This window comes from Pongo pygmaeus, chromosome 19 (genome assembly GCF_028885625.2).
Source record: "Pongo pygmaeus isolate AG05252 chromosome 19, NHGRI_mPonPyg2-v2.0_pri, whole genome shotgun sequence".
In the NCBI taxonomy this organism is placed as follows: Eukaryota; Metazoa; Chordata; class Mammalia; order Primates; family Hominidae; genus Pongo; species Pongo pygmaeus.
In genome coordinates, this window is record NC_072392.2 from 22,253,818 (window position 1) to 22,269,749 (window position 15,932).

The following is a 15,932-nucleotide window of genomic DNA, read 5'->3' on the forward strand; positions in this document are numbered from 1 at the left end:
TCCTCCTCAAATTCATGTGTTGAATTCTATGTGATGGTATTTGGAGGTGGGGCCTTGGAAGGTGATTAAGTTCATGAAGGCAGGGACCTCATGAATGGAATTGGTGCCCCTATCAAAGGGACTGCAGAGAGCTCCCTCATCCCTTCTGTCATGTAAAGACACAGTAAAAAGGTGGCATGAACCAGGAAGCCAGCCCTCTGTAGACACGGAATCTGCTGACCATTTGACCTTAGATTTTATCATCTCCAAAACTGTGAGAAATCAATTTTCTATGGTACCTAGTCTACGGCATTCTGTTTTGACACCCAGATTAGCTAAAGTACCAGCATATCAACTTGCACACATAATTCTTGGAAACTGATGCCAAATCCATGATGGTAAAAGGTGATTGATCTGCCAGAGGCATGAGCCTACATAATCTCTCCACAACAAACCAGAGACTCAAAACAGGCAAGAGTGGGTCAAGGTCTTCTAAAAGCCATACCTGAAAGGTTTCCAATAACACTTCACTCGATGGTAATTCAATCACACAAACAACCACAACAAAAGACACAACTATCAGAGATTTTCAGGATAGCCTCAAAAACACCATCTAATATTAGGGAGTTCAAAAAGGCAAGAAGTTTCAGAAATCAAACTTTATTTATATTTCATTTCATAAACTTGTAATTCTAACACCATTAATCAATGCTAGGGCAGGTGGTGGCATGGAGAGCCTGGGGCACAAAGGCTGTCTTTTAAAGCTTTGCTTGCTGTACCCTTTGGAGCCACCTCCTTGTCCCTTCACCCCCTGCCCACCTCTTAAGAGCCCATTTGGGGCAGCACATTAGGGGCAAACAGCCTGGATACCCAGTTGCAGACACACATCCATGCCTGGAGGAGAAGATTGCATCTGAGAGCAGTAGAAGCTGCTGGAACTCTTCTTCCCAGCCTTCTTTTAATGCTCTTGCACACCTCCTGCACACAGATAGACCCCACCAGCATTAGCACAATAAACAGACCCTGCAGCAGCAGGGCTGTGGTTCTAGTGAATGAGAGAAGCCTCTCTCCAGCAAGATAGAGGAGTCCAGTCTGAATGCCCTGGTCTCTGCCTCTATGTTTTCCACCATGCCCAGGACTAGGGGCAGCATGGGAGCAGCTGGCTGGGGCTGTGCTTGTCACCCCCTCCCTCCCACTTCTCTCTCCAGCCACACTTTCAGCTCCAGGGTGAAGGCCAGTGGCTACAATAGGTGCCATGATTTCAGGCAGCTCCTGGCTGGGCTGGTCCTTGGCTGGAGCTCCCTCCAGCTCCAGTGCTCTCTCTGGAGGGGGCTCTTCCCATGCTGGCTCTGGCTCTACAGCTGGTGCTGCAAGTGCTCCTATTTCTGCATATGGACCAAGAGCTGAAAATGGAGAAAGGGTGACCAGTGTCAGTCACTTTCCATGGAATTTCCAAACACAGAGAAAACCTCACTGAATTCAAAGGAATTCCAGCCCAAAAGCACCACCCCTGAAAAGTCTCCCAGGCTGCAGCCACCTCACCATGTGTCTGTGCCTCCATGGGCTCCCATGGAGCTGGTTATGGGGCTGACTCTAGGATGTGGGTGCCTGGTTACCAGAGTTCTAAGTTCTGTCTGGGTCTGTCATCAAGGAAGTGAGGTTGCTTCTTTAAAGTTCTGTCCCCTCAGCCCCTTCCTTCCATAAGCCTACTCAGGACTTCACTGGGCTACTGACTACTCACCCTCCCCTCAGGTCATCTCCTTACCTGTACACAGTTATGTCCACCCAGGGTCTGCTTGGACACCTATGCCTGATGTTCACCAGGGGCCGGATGTCTTCCTCAGGCCTGATGTCCACCTAGGGCCTGATGTCTGCCTTGGGCCTATGTCCCTCTTGGGGCCTTGTGTTCACCTGGGGACTGTATCCAGCTGGGGCCTGATGGCCTACTGGGTCTTGCTGTTCACCTAAGGCCTTGTGTCCACCTGGGGACTGGTGATCACCTGGGGCCTGGGTGTCAACTTAAGGCTGGATGTGCAACTAAGGCCTGAGTTTTCACCTGGGCCTGATGATCACCTGAGGACTGGGTGTGTGCCTTGGGTCTTTTCCCTTTTCCTGAACAGGGCTTGCAGTTTCCAAACCAGACACAATCTCCCAGTTGGAGAAAGAAAAAGGATCTTAGACGATAGTGAGACAAATTTCAGGAAACTCCATCCAAATAAGTAAATGAGAATGAGGATAGGATTCATTGTAAGTAACATTCTCAGTTGGTGTTCCAAAGTTATCTTTTGCCTGGGTACAGTGGCTCACACCTGTAATCCCAGCTCTTTGGGAGCCCAAGGTGGAAGGATCACTAGAGGCCAACAGTTTGAGACCAGCTTGGGCAATAGATTGAGACCCTCAACTCTGAAAAAAAAATTAAAAAATTTACCAGGCATGGTGGCATGTGCCTGCAGTCCCAGCTACTTTGGAGGCTGAGGTGGGAGGATCACTTGAACCCAGGAGTTCAAGGCTGCAGTGAGTGAGGATCACAACAGTGAATTCCAGCCTAGGTGACAGAATGAGACCCTGTCTCTCTAAAAAACAAGCAAGCAAACAAACCAAAAACCACAAACAAACCAAACCCCTCTTAGCAAAATACTTGCATGAGGTAATAAAAGATATGTACCAAATGCCTACAACAAACATACGTCATGATGAAATGTTAAATGCTTCCCATGGAATTAGGTTCAAGACAAGGTTCCATCCACCATCACATTTCAATTCCACATTGCACAATGTAAAGAGGCCTGCCCAAGGTCATAACGTTGCTCACTGGGTAACACAAGAGAACCCAGTACAGCCCTTTAGATCCTTCATTATAGTTTTGTTCTAAAACTGCTTCTGTTATCCTTTGGACATGAGTCTCTTAATTGTTATCATTTGAATTCATGTATACAGTTTATTTTCACACTGCTCTAAAGAATACCTGAGACTGGGTAATTTATAAGCAAAAGAGGGTTAATTGGCTCACAGTTCTGCATGGGTGTGAAGGCCTCAGGAAACTTACAATCATGATGGAAGGCAAAGGGGAAGCAGGCAATTTCTTCACCAGGCAGCAGGAGAGAGGGGAGAGCAGGGGAAACTGCCACTTATAAAACCATCAGACCTCATGAAAACTCACTCACTATTATGAGAACAGCATGGGGTAAACCGCCCCCATGATCCAATCACCTCCCACAAGGTCCCTCCCTCCACACATGGGGATTAAAATTCAAGATGAGATTTGGGTGGGGACACAGAGCCAAACCATATCATTCTGCCACTGGCCACTCCCAAATCTCATGCCCTTTTCACATTTGAAAACCAATTATGCCTTCCCAACAGTCTCCCAAAGTCTTAACTCATTCCAGCATTAACCCAAAAGTCCAAGTTCAAAGTCTCATCTGAGGCAAGGCAAGTCCCTTCCACCTATGAGCCTGTAAAATCAAAAGCAAGTTAGTGACTTCCAAGATACAATGTTGGTACAGGCATTGGGTAAATGTTCCCATTCCAAATGGGAGAAATTGGCCAAAACAAAGGGGCCAATGGGCCTCATGCAAGTCCAGAATCAGGTAGGGGAGTCATTACATCTTAAAGCTCCAACATGACCTCCTTTGACTCCATGTCTCACATCCAGGGCATTCTGATATGGGCTCCCAAGGCCTTGGGCAGCTCTGCCCCTGTGGCACTGCTGGGTATAGCCTCTTTGGCTGTTTTTGCAGGCTGGCATTGAGTGACTGCAGCTTTTCCAAGCCCATGGTACAGCTGTTGATGGATCTACCATTCAGGAGTCTGGAGGATGGTGGCCCTCTTCTCACAGCTCCACTAGGCAGTGCCCCAGTGGAGACCCTGTATGGGGGCTCTAACCCTACATTTCACTTCTGCACTACCCTAGCAGAGGTTCTCCATGAGGACTCTGCCCCTGCGGCAGACCCAAAATTATATATAATTATAGTTGATATTCTGAGGTAGAGACACAATAAGCTATCAGTTTGATTAGGAGGTCTGGGTTTTGCTTTTTCTATGGTAATGTAAAAGGGCAGGAAGGTTAGTATGTTACAAGTTCACTGCAATTACATATCAGTTTCTGTGCATATAAGAAACCACAAAGTCACAGACCTAAGGTCTTGATAGATATGAAAGCAACCCTATGTGATATCATGCCCACATCTTTACCTTAAACTCTCACCTAAAATTACTAGTGAGGACTTTTTTGTCCTGCTGTTAGTATTTGATAATTCTAGCCAGCATGCAATAAGATATGGATATATGAATAATAACTTGATTTTATAATATAATATTAATAACAGCTTAATTTTAAACACATATGTTGTGCCTTGTACTCTACAGAAAATGTACACTTTCCTTTTTTCTCTAAATTAGGTTTAATTTATTTCAGAAGTTTCTAGATTTTATTGTCTCTATTTAGCCAAAGCTACAAGAAAAGTGAAATTCATATCTTTAAATGCTATCATTATCAATCAAGAAAGAACAAAGTGAAATGAACAAAGAATTTTACTCAAGAAGCTAGTGAGAAATCAAAGAAACGTCCAAAAGTAGGATACAAGAATTAATCAAAACAGATTAACAATGGAATAAATATATGAATCCAACTGGTTCTTTGTAATGGAATGTGGAAAGACATACTCTATTCTTCTGGATAGGAAGATGAAATATCATAATCACATCAATGCAAGTTTTATGCATGCTCAAACACATATAAACTAAGAAAAAATCTGAAAGGACAGACAGTAAAATGTTTGCAGTTTTTTTCCTCCAAGTGGTAACATTAAAGGTAATACTTTTCTTTTTTATACTTTTCTGTATTTTCTAAATCTTCTGTAATGAACACGTAATTTTATGATGAGGAAAAAATAAGACATTTTTAAGATGCCAAATTACTTCTCATTAATACATATAATGCAATGCCAATCAAAATAATAAATAAATAAATATAATAAATATATAAATATAATAAAAGAGACAGATGATGGACTGGGGAAGAACTTCAAAAAGGGCCACATGGGAGATTAAACATTATGCAAAAGAGTAATGAGGAATCTAGGCCGGGCGCAGTGGCTCACGCCTGTAATCCCAGCACTTTGGGAGGCCAAGGCGGGCGGATCATGAGGTCAGATCGAGACCATCCTGGCTAACATGGTGAAACCCCATCTCTACTAAAAATACAAAAAATTAGGCAGGCATGGTGGCAGGCACCTGTAGTCCCAGCTACTCGGGAGGCTGAGGCAGGAGAATGGCGTGAACCCAGGAGGTGGAGCTTGCAGTGGGCTGAGATGGCGCCACTGCACTCCAGCCTGGGTGACAGAGCGAGACTTCGTCTCAAAAAAAAATAAATAAATAAAAGAGTAATGAGGAATCTTAAAGCAAAAAAAGAGAAAGTAATCTTATTCTACAAGATATTAAAACCTAATGCAAAGCCTGGCTAGTAACTTCTACTAAAATTACTTCTATACTTTAAATAAAATACATGCAAATTTAGAACACAGACAAAAATAGAAACTCCTCACATGACCCACCACAAAGCCCATCAGATGGCAGAATGCAGAATCAGGTTGCAATGGACTGATCTTAAAACAGGTGAAGCAGTGGAGAAAAATATTCCTGGAGCTGATGGTATAATTTGCTTCTTGAAACAATGACAGTCCATGAAATAAGGTGGGAAGATGTTTTGAACCTCTCTCACCAGCAGATCCCTAAATCACAGACCCAGAACTTGGAGGAAACAGGAAACAGGAAACAGGAGGCCATCTCTGCACCTCTCCAGCACTGCTCTGGTTGGTGGGCAGAATATCATACAATCATCACGATTCTTATATCAAAAACCAAAATTCTAGACTGATTAAATAATTATTTTTTAAATGAGAAAAGTTATCATTTATTTGATCTTGGGCTAGGGAAGATATTTCCAAGCAAAAAGGGTAAAAAGAAGGAAAAAGAAATGATTAACAGATTGGAAGGCAATAACAACGTAATACCAAGTGTTGGCAAGAGCTCAGGGAAGTGCGTATTCTCATGACTGCTGGAACAAATTGGTGTAATATTTCTGAAGGGCAATCTGGCTGGATATGTTAGAAGCCTTTAAAATGTTTATGCTCTGACTCAGTAATTCAACATCTAGGAATTTTTCCTAAATAAGTAATAAGAGAGAGATGAAAAGAAGTATTTAGAATATTGGAAGACTGGAAAGAACATAAAGGTTCAATAATACATATATGTTCAACAACAGTGGACTAGTAAATATGAATTATTTATATGATAAAATACTGTCTAACCTTAAAATAATGTTTTAAATAATATTTAATGATGAGAATATGCTGAGAAAATTTTAATCATTTTAAAAAAGTTAAATGCAAAATGAAAGTTAATAACATGTACAAGATTATTCTAATTTTTTTTTTTTAGATGCAATCTCACTGTTGTCACCTGGGCTGGAATGCAATGGAGTGATCTCGGCTCAATGCAACCTCCACCTCCCAGGTTCCAGCAATTTTCCTGCCTCAGTCTCCTGAGCAGCTGAGATTACAGGTGCCCGCCAACATGCCCAGCTAATTTTTGCATTTTTAGTAGGCATAGGGTTTTACTATGTTGGTCAGGCTGGTCTCAAACTCCTGACCTCAGTTGATCCAACCTCCATGGCCTCCGAAATTGCTGGGATTACAGGTGTGAGCCACTGCACCCGGACTATTCTAAAACTTTTTAAACTTATGAGATACACATACGCACACATATATCTGGAAGAAAACTCCAAAATAGTGGCAATGTTTTGGAGGGAAAATTGGGAGTCATTTTAATTGTCTGTTACTAGCAGCTAAAAGCATGCCAATAGACCTGGCAAACTCCCACTCAATCTTCAGAACTCAGCTCAGTTGCCACTTCTTCCAGGAAGTCCTCTTGTACTACTCACTCCTGTATTATAGTAGGTGTTCTACTTTGCACTAAACTAGAGTCTGGGCATAACTCTATGATATTTTTTTTCTTTCTTTCTTTCTTTCTTTTTCTTTCTTTCTTTCTTTCTTTCCTTCCTTCCTTCTTTCTTCTTTCTTTCTTTCTTTTTCTTTCTTTCTTTTCTCTCTTTCTCTCTCTCTTCTTTTTTTCTCATTGTGTCACCTAGGCTGAAGTGCACTGGTGCAATCTTCTCAGTTCACTGCAACCTCCACCTCCCAGGTTCAACCAATTCTCCTGCCTCAGCCTCCCAAGTAGCTGGGATTACAGGCACCCACCACCACTCCCAGGTAATTTTTGTATTTTTAGTAGAGATGCGGTTTTGCCATTGTTGGCCAGGCTGGTCTCAAACTGCTGACCTCAGGTGATCTGCCCACCTTGGCCTCCCAAAGTCCTGGGATTACAGGTGTGAGCCACAGTGCCCAGTTGATATTCTTTATCACTGCATTGTACTCTCTGCTTTGATTCTCTACATCCCAACTACACTTTGAACTGCCTACCATCAGAAATTTGGGTGTTTCTATATTGTAACCCAGTGCCAATCTGTCTGCAATCTAACAGGCCTTCAAAAGCCGGAACGCTGGCTTCATGAGTGAAATAGAGTGAGGAAATGCTTCTCTGTGCTCTGTGAATTTATAGGTTAAGGACAGAAATGAGAACAAGGATGGGCAAATGCCAGTAAAAAGCTGTCCCTCCTCACCTTGGCCAGCAGCTGGAAAGATGTTTAATTTCACCAATTGCCTTTAGTAATTCTTGTCTGAACTCATTGCAAGACCGTTCCAGTAGATCCAGAATACCATGCTGCCTACTAATGCATGAGACACATATGAGTTTCCTGTGGATCTGTGACAATTGACCAAAACCTTGGTGGCTTAAAACAATAGAAATTATTTTCTCACAGTTCCAGAGGTCAGAAATCTACAATCAAGGTGTTGGCAGGGCCCTACTTCCTTCAAAGGGCCTAGGGGGATTCCATTTCTCACCGCCTCCAGCTGCCAGTGGTTCCACATGCTTCTTCTGTGGCTACATCACTCTCCTTCAGCTTCCCAGCCCCTGCAGGTCACGAAGGCACAGGAAGAGAAGTTGGGAATGGGTGTGGAGGGCCACACACCAGGCCAGGGCAGCAGGCGCTCAGAACACAGTGGCCTAGAAGCGGGGTACCAGGAAGCCACACCAGCCTTCAGGGCCTCAGGCAGGCTCCCTCCTGCCAAAGGCCTTTGTGCATGTTGTTCCTGCCTTCTCAAATGTTCCTTCCTATCCTCTCTGCCTCTGCATAGCAAGGTAACTTCTACTTAGTCAAAATTATCACTGTCTAGCACAATCTAAATATCCGTAAACAGAAAACATCAACAAATGACAGTGTATTCATGCAATGAAATACTATACAGCAATGAAAAAGAATGACCTATGACCACATGCAACAATATAAGAGGATCTCACAGATGTCATTGTTGAGTGAAGAAGGTGGACTCAAAAGAGCACCTTCCGCATGCGTCTATAGAAGGCAAAAAGAAGTAGAATTAATCTACAGCAAAGGGCTGAGAAGAGTGGTTACTTCTAGGGGGAAGTATTGGATGGGAGGGGACAAAAGAGCCCTCTAGGGGCTGGGCATGAACTTGGTCTTGTCCAGCTTGGTCTGGGGGCTGAGCCTGAATACACCCGTGGGTAAAAGTTCATCAAGCTGAACACTTAAACTGTGCACTCTTCCTACGATGAAAAAGTAAAAATAAAACAGACCCCTTTCTCTGAGAAGCCTTTTCCCAGACCAGAGCACCTTCCCCAGGATGAGCTGCCAGGGTTCTATGCACCCCTCCTGCAGGCTATTGTTGCACTGTGATGCTCTGTTTCCCTGTGGGATGGTGAGGTGGTTGGCTCCCCCAGACAGTAAGCTCCATGCAGGAAGTCTCTCTGTCTTTCTAGGGCCTGTATCTCCAGTGCTCAGATCTGAAGCATCTGCTGCAAGCATAGGTGACCCCCATCATGGAAAAAGCCCACTCTCTGTCAATAGCAATGTGAGCCTTCTGCTTCCAATGTGAGTTTGAAATCCATGGCCAGTGAGAGATTCATCAGATTTGTAACAGATTAATCCTGGACCTATTAATCCTGGACCAGCTCACATTGTCCAGCTTCGAGGCCCTGGGAAGTTGCCACCAGGATGGGGTGTGGATCAACTTCCTCCAGGATCCAGACAGCATCCCAGCCAGCCTCAGGGTCAGGAAAGGAACCCAGCCTCTCCAAGAGCCAGACAGGCTCACAGCAGGGTGGGTTGGGGGCATATGGATTGCTTGAGCCTAACGAGGGGAAGAGGAGGAGGCACTGCAGACAGGGGTCTCATGCTGTCTTGCAGCTCTCCTGGGGCTAAAGCTGAGTGTGGATCAGCTGGCCCTGGTCTACAGTACGCTGGGGCTCTGCCTGTGTGCCATTCTCTGCTGCTTCCTGGTGGCGGTGGCCTGCTTCCTCAAGAAGAGGAGGATCCCTGCTCCTGCCAGCCCTACTCAAGGCCCTGTCAAAGTCCGGCCAAGTCTTCCCAGGGTGAGTGCATGAGATTGTGGTCCTCACCCTTCTCGCTGCTTGGGTGACAAGCCTCGGGCCATCCCTTAGTCCTGTCACTGCCCCTGCTTCTAGGTGGAGAGGCCCGGGGCTCATCCCTGTTATTCGCTGTAGCTTGATAAAATCAGATTAAGACATCCTGGCAGGCAGATACCTAGGAAAGTGGCACCTGGGAAGGGTGGGTGTGGGGTGCCGGCCTTCGGGCTTGCCTGGGCCGGGGGCTCTCAGGATACAGGGACATCAGGGTTAAGCCCTGGAGGAGGTGTCCCTTTGGTGGGCATGGCAGACTTGGGGCTGGACAGAAGTGAGAGCCAAGATTTGCCTGCCTACCCCTGCCCCAGCACAGGTTCTGGTCAGCAAGTGAGGGACACTGACACCCGCCTGGGTCCCCTGGTCCCCCTGGTGATCCTAGCCCGGTGACTGCCCTTAGTTCCTGGGTCATGGGAGATTATGGCTGCCCACACCATCACCCCTACCCCGGTGCAAGGCCAGGCCTGGCCCACACCCTTCACTATCACCTCTGCAGATCATGAGATGGAAGTTGGCAGTCCTGTGGGCACATCTCCTGAGTCAGTGGAGACCTGCAGCTTCTGCTTCTCTGAGCACAGGACCCCCACCCAGGAGAGTGCAGTCATACCTGGGACCCTCAACCCTGTGGGTGATGGAAGGTGGAGGCGCCCTGTGAGGGTGCCCTGATAGATGGTGGCCTTGGCATTGTGTGCAGATGCACCCTGGAGAGGGTCCCAGGTGCCTGAACAGGGGCAAGGAGGAAGAGGAGGAGGGAAAGAGATGGAGAGAGAGAGAAAGAAAAGGAGAGATGAGGAGAGAGACACAGGATGCAGAGAGGAAAAGAGAGACAGAGCAGGAGGTCATGGCTTTCTGGGTCCCAGTTCCCAGTGCAGCTGTAGGTCATCATCACCTAAACACATGTGCAATAAAGTCCCTGTGCCTCCTGCTCACAGCCCCCGAGAGCCCCTCCTCCTGGAGAATAAAGCCTTTGGTGGCTGCCCTTCCTCACTGCATTGTGGTTGTGTCTAATGAACCAAGATGTCCCCGTCTCTCCTATCACCTTCCTGGGCTCAAGGCTCCACCGAATGCTGCCCCCTTGGTTTGGGAGGACCTGTGGTGCCCCCATCTCACCAGGCTCCTGAGGAAGCTTGTGACCTTGGGTTGAGCCCTAAGCAGCCGGGTACCCACTAGGGCACTGCTTCTCTCTTTCACTAAGAGGGAGAAAGAGACCAAGGAGCAGTCTGCAGGGAGGGCGCCTGTGCAAACGCCCAGGGAACCAGGAGCTTGAGCCATCTTCATTTCCTTATGGACACACATTCCCTTCCATGCCTCCTTAGTGAGGGCATGAAGCAGAGTGTGTGTGTGTGTGTGCAGGTGTGTGCATGCATATGTGTGTGTATGCATGTGTGTGTGCATGTGTGTGTGTGCATGTGTATGTGTTGTGGGGGTGTGCAGTGGACAGAAAGGAGAGGGCAGCTCCAGCTCAAAGCTGCAAGTCTCTCTGAAAGAAAGATCGAGATTCCCTGGACCACAGCAAGAGAGACTTTTCATTTGCATCCATCTTTTGTTAGCATTTAAAGCTATATTTTGAGTAGCATGCAAACCTTAAGTTGCTTAACTCTTCTCAGAAGCATTTACACAGTAAGATAATACATGATAATGTACATTGAAATTCTTCACCCTGCACCCCCCCCAAAACTATCTTGTATACCTAAACCCCCAAAGAATCCCATGGGAGATGGGGTAGGCAGGGAACTGTAGCCCAGTTGGGACCCCTCAGTGGGGGCACTTGGTCAGCCCCCAAGGCTCTGCATGTCCCTCTAGAGACTCTGCTTCCTGCTGGGTCAGTCAGCACCGCAGAGGGTGGATGGGGGAGGTGGAGTCAAGGCAGTCAGGACTGTAGGGGGAGGACAGTCAGGCACCCCATGTCCTGGTTTTTGCAGTGGCTGAGAGCAGGCTGAGGGCTAAAGGCCGACTGCCCTGAGAGCTGGCTGAGGCTGGAGGTGGGGTGGTAAGGCCATCCCCACTGCCTGCAGGGCCCTTGGTCATCTTTGTCACCCCAGGCTTCTCCCCAGCATTGTTGGGCAGCCCAGTGAGAAAGTGGCCAAGGCAGGGGTGTGGACGGATCAGGGAAGGAGGGCTCATTCTTAGGCTCTGACAGGAAAAGGGTCAAAGAAAGGCCAGGGTGGCCAGAGGGAGTCTAGGCCAGGCAGGATGGGGGAATATGGGGAGCAGACAGGGTCAGCAGCCAGGGTGCAGGCAGAGGCAGGTACACACTGAGAGGTCACACCCTGCAAGGCCCATGGGGAATGTCGGATGGGATGGGTACCAGGTGCATCCTCAGGGCACCAGGCAGCTCTCAGGCCAGGCTCCCTGGACTCTAGTGGGTGATGTGGTCACTCCCGAGGCACTGCTGCCAGTCAGGGCTCAGCCACCCACCCTGGGCGGCATCCACCCCTCTCATGACTGGACTTTCTCAGCATCCACAGAGGGTGTCACCTCCAGCCCTGGAGGAGCAGCCCCATTGTGCAGCCCGAGGCACCCCATGGGTCCCGAGTGGCCCCTTCCAGGCCAGCCTCGAGCTCCCTCTTCTCCAGGGTCCCAGTGCCTCGTGGGTGTCAGATCCACAGGGAGGCCCTTGCCTTCCTTCTCTGTGCCTTGTCCTGGCCTGAGACTTAGGGTGGCTGGGGATAAGCTGATCTTTCCCTGGGCCCTCTCAGAGAGTGGGATGGCTCCTGGCCTGGGCAGGTCCTGAGCTCTGCCTGGGTTGCCTTACAGTGAGACAGAACTGCACCCAGTCAGTGACCCGGAGGTGAAGGTAAGAGCCTGTGCCTGTTGCGTGGGAGGCTGGTCCAGGGACCAGTAATCAGGGATGGTCAATGAGGCAGAGGGGGTGGCCAGTGGGCCCAGGAGGTGGTAAGTGGGCCACAGCTGTCACTGAGAGGGGTGGCCTTTCCTGCTGGACTCTGTTCCCATGAGGGCTTGACCAAAACCCAAACCAAGAACTGCAGTCCTGGCTCAGAGTCCACTGCCTGATTGTACCAAGTCCCCAGCTGAAGGCTGAGACCTGACCAAAACTTGGGGCATCTGTGGCCTGAAGATGGCGTGTCCTGGCATCACCAGTCCAGACCACCAGCTCCAATTCTTTCAGAGGGTCTCAGTCCCCAGAGTCTGCCCTTTCCTGGCTCCTTCAGGTTGGGTCCCTTTAGGGCCTCAAGCCCTGGACCCAGCATCCACGGGCCACTGCCAGGGGCCTGGTACCTCTGCTAACTCTATCATGGCTCATTTGACAGCAAAGATGTAAGGAAAGTAAACGTACCAACAAGTGGCTACAGATGTTTGCAGACTGGACAAAATATAGAAGCAGCAAGAAGGTAACATGGGGAGGGAGTGGCCCCCGTGGCTGCCCTTTGAAGAGCCAGGGGACAGGTGCCCATGGCAGACCTGGCACTGTCTGCCTCTCAGTGGGTAGGTGGCACCCCGCCCTCACCATAGGATGGCAGGCCTGACCGCCACCTTTCCTCTGCAGGTTTGCCCTGTGTCCTGTCTCACTGGAGTGTTCTTCTGTCTGTGGCTGTCTCAAAGAGTGTATAAAGGCATTCCCCTGGCAGTGTGGGGCTGAGTGTGGTCACTCCTGCCAGATACTGACAAAGTCAAGTCCCAGAACCCAGAGAAATACAAGGTAAGGCCCTCCCACACTCAGCCAGGGCAGGACAAACAAGCAGGCTGTATCAAGAGCCCAGGACCGCAGCAGGAAGGAATGTCAAGCCCGGGTTAGGGGTGGGGACTTTGGTCAGATGCACATCCTGGGCATAGACAGTAACTCAGGCACTGCAGGTGCACTGGGCTCTGCTGACCCTCCCTGGCTTCAGAAACAAGGCAAAAAGGAGCTTTCTGCAGAAGGAAACCTTCCTTCCTTCCTTCCAGAAGTGCTGACTGTGGGATGACTGCTGTTTGGGGCAGGGAGTCTTTTGTCTGTTCTGAGGCTGCTTCGTCCTCTTGGCCCTGCCCCACAGGTCATGAAGGAGAAGGGCAAGAGTTCCTCCAGAGTCATCCACCACATCCAGGTACATGTCAGCTGCACCCTACAGAACCACGTGATGTTCATACAAATATTTGGAGTCAAGTAAGGCCTATGGGGACTGCAGTGGTCCCAGGGAAGATGGGGGCAATCCAGAGGAATGAGGGTGTCCCCAGGGCAGAGGCCAGAGTCACCCAGGAGGGGTGACAGAGCACCAAGGGCTCTCCTGGCCCAGGAAGCAGCCGGCACCATAGACTGAACACCTCCCCGGCTCTAAGCCCTGGGCCAGGCTGGAACATGTGGAGCTAGAACCCAGGTGGCTCCCAAGGAGATGGAAGGCAGAAAAAAAATCATGCAGATGGTGAAAAGTGCTCTCCTGACCCACAACTACCCAAGGTAGGGACCCATGAGAAGGTGGCAGGATGGCGGGGCACGGGAGACTTCCCAGGCAACACGGACAGCCAAAAATACCAAGGAAGATGCGGGGCCCCAGAAACTCTCATCCATGGCTGTTGAGCACGCGACAGGGCACAGCCACTTTGGAGGTCAGATGGGCCATGGCTCACAAAGCTCAGTGGCCTCATACCACACATCAATATTTGTGTGATTCTTTAAAATTTAGAAGGCCTAGAAGGATGCTTTTGCTTTTACAATACAAAAAAATGGCCTAACACAGATATAGATGATAGAGATATAGATAGATAGGGGGTTGCCTTTTGAAATTTATTTATCTAAGGGACTTATTTCACTTCAAGTTTGAAATTATTCTGGTTTTAAATTTAACAAATGATAAACCTTATAGAATGATAACACAATTGTACATGTTATAAAGTCACAGGCTATATCTAATGATGAACCAATCATTTTGTGTTGAGGTTGGTAGTATTTTCTTTTTTTACTGAGACTTCAATTCTCAGTAATGAGAACAGTTTTTATACAGAGGGGCCCTAACACCACCACATACTGGGGCTGTTCTCAGACTGTGACGTTCTACCCACCCCAAGCCAGGATGAGAATTTTATTCCTCATATTGTTCTCGGTACTTGTTTGTATTCCATAATATCCCCCCAAAAGTTCATTTTTTATGCTGTTTGCTATTCGCTTACATTTAATACATGTATCAAAAAGTTATCTTCATTTTTTTTTTGAGACGGAGTTTCACTCTTGTTGCCCAGGCTGGAGTACAGTGGCACCATAGTGGCTCACTGCAACCTCCGCCTTCTGGGTTCAAGCGATTCTCCTGCCTCAGCCTCCCACATAGCTGGGATTACAGGCATGTGCCACCAAGCCCGGCTAATTTTGTATTTTTAGTAGAGACAGGATCCTCCATGTACATGGTCAGGTAGATAGTATGCCAAAAATTATAGAAAACTAGTGACAGGCCAGGCCCGGTGGCTGTAATCCCAGCACTTTGGGAGGCTGGGAGTGGGGGTGGATAATGAGGTCAGGAGTTCAAGACCCACCTGACCAACATGGTGAAATCTTGTTTCTACTAAATATACAAAAATTAGCTGGGCATCATGGTGTCCACCTGTAATCCCAGCTTCTCTGGAGGCTGAGGCAGGAGAATCCCTGGGAGGCAGAGGTTGCAGTGAGCTGAGATCATGCCACTGCACTCCAGCCTGGATGACAGAGTGAGACTTTGTCTCAAAAAAGTAAAAAAAAAGAAAACTAGTGGCAAAATCAGTAACTTAGCAGTTTTCCTTGAACTCTTCGATGTGGTCCAATAAATAATTTTGTGGGGTTTTTTTTTTTTTTTTTGACGGAGTCTGACTCTGTCACCCAGGCTGGAGTGCAGTGGCATGATCTGGGCTCACTGCAACCTGTGCCTCCTGGGTTATCACGTAAACTTCTGATTTGAATACCAAAAACCAATTTCAATAATAAATATATGGTATGAAAACCCCACAAAGGTCAAGTAGGATGTATTATACTTGAATGAAATTATGAGTTGAGAATAGGAAATCTATACATCTAATCAAACAAATTGAAGATTTATGAGGAAAGTGTACTGTCAATGTATTACTTGGCAAGATATTCAGTGGAACACAAAGATATTCTTAATAAAGTTGCATATATATTTTAAAATGTTTTCATTGAAATGGATGTTTTAGGCCAGGCGGGGTGGCTCATGTCTGTAATCCCAGCACTTTGGGAGGCCCAGGCAAGTGGATCACCTGAGGCCAGGAGCTCGAGACCAGCCTGGCCAACATGATGAAATGCCATCTCTACTAAAAATACAAAAATCAGCCGGATGTGGTCGCACGTGCCTGTAATACCAGCTACTGGGGAGACTGAGGCAAGAGAATCGCTTGAACTTAGGAGGTGGAGGTTGCAGTAAGCCAAGATGGTGTCACTCCATTCCAGCCTGGATGACAGAGCGAGACTCCAT

The 15,932-nt window shown here is 47.7% G+C and overlaps 1 protein-coding gene across 1 annotated transcript; it reads right to left on the bottom strand.

The window, feature by feature from the left end:
- Nucleotides 1-801: 801 nt before the first annotated feature.
- Nucleotides 802-1,540, bottom strand: LOC129017773 (CMT1A duplicated region transcript 15 protein-like protein). Its single transcript, XM_054458502.2, has 2 exons — nt 1,522-1,540; nt 802-1,382 (listed from the first exon to the last, which is right to left on the bottom strand). The coding sequence occupies exons 1-2, from the start codon at nt 1,538-1,540 to the stop codon at nt 802-804; spliced, it is 600 nt and encodes a 199-aa protein (XP_054314477.2).
- Between the last annotated feature and the right edge of the window lie 14,392 nt (nt 1,541-15,932).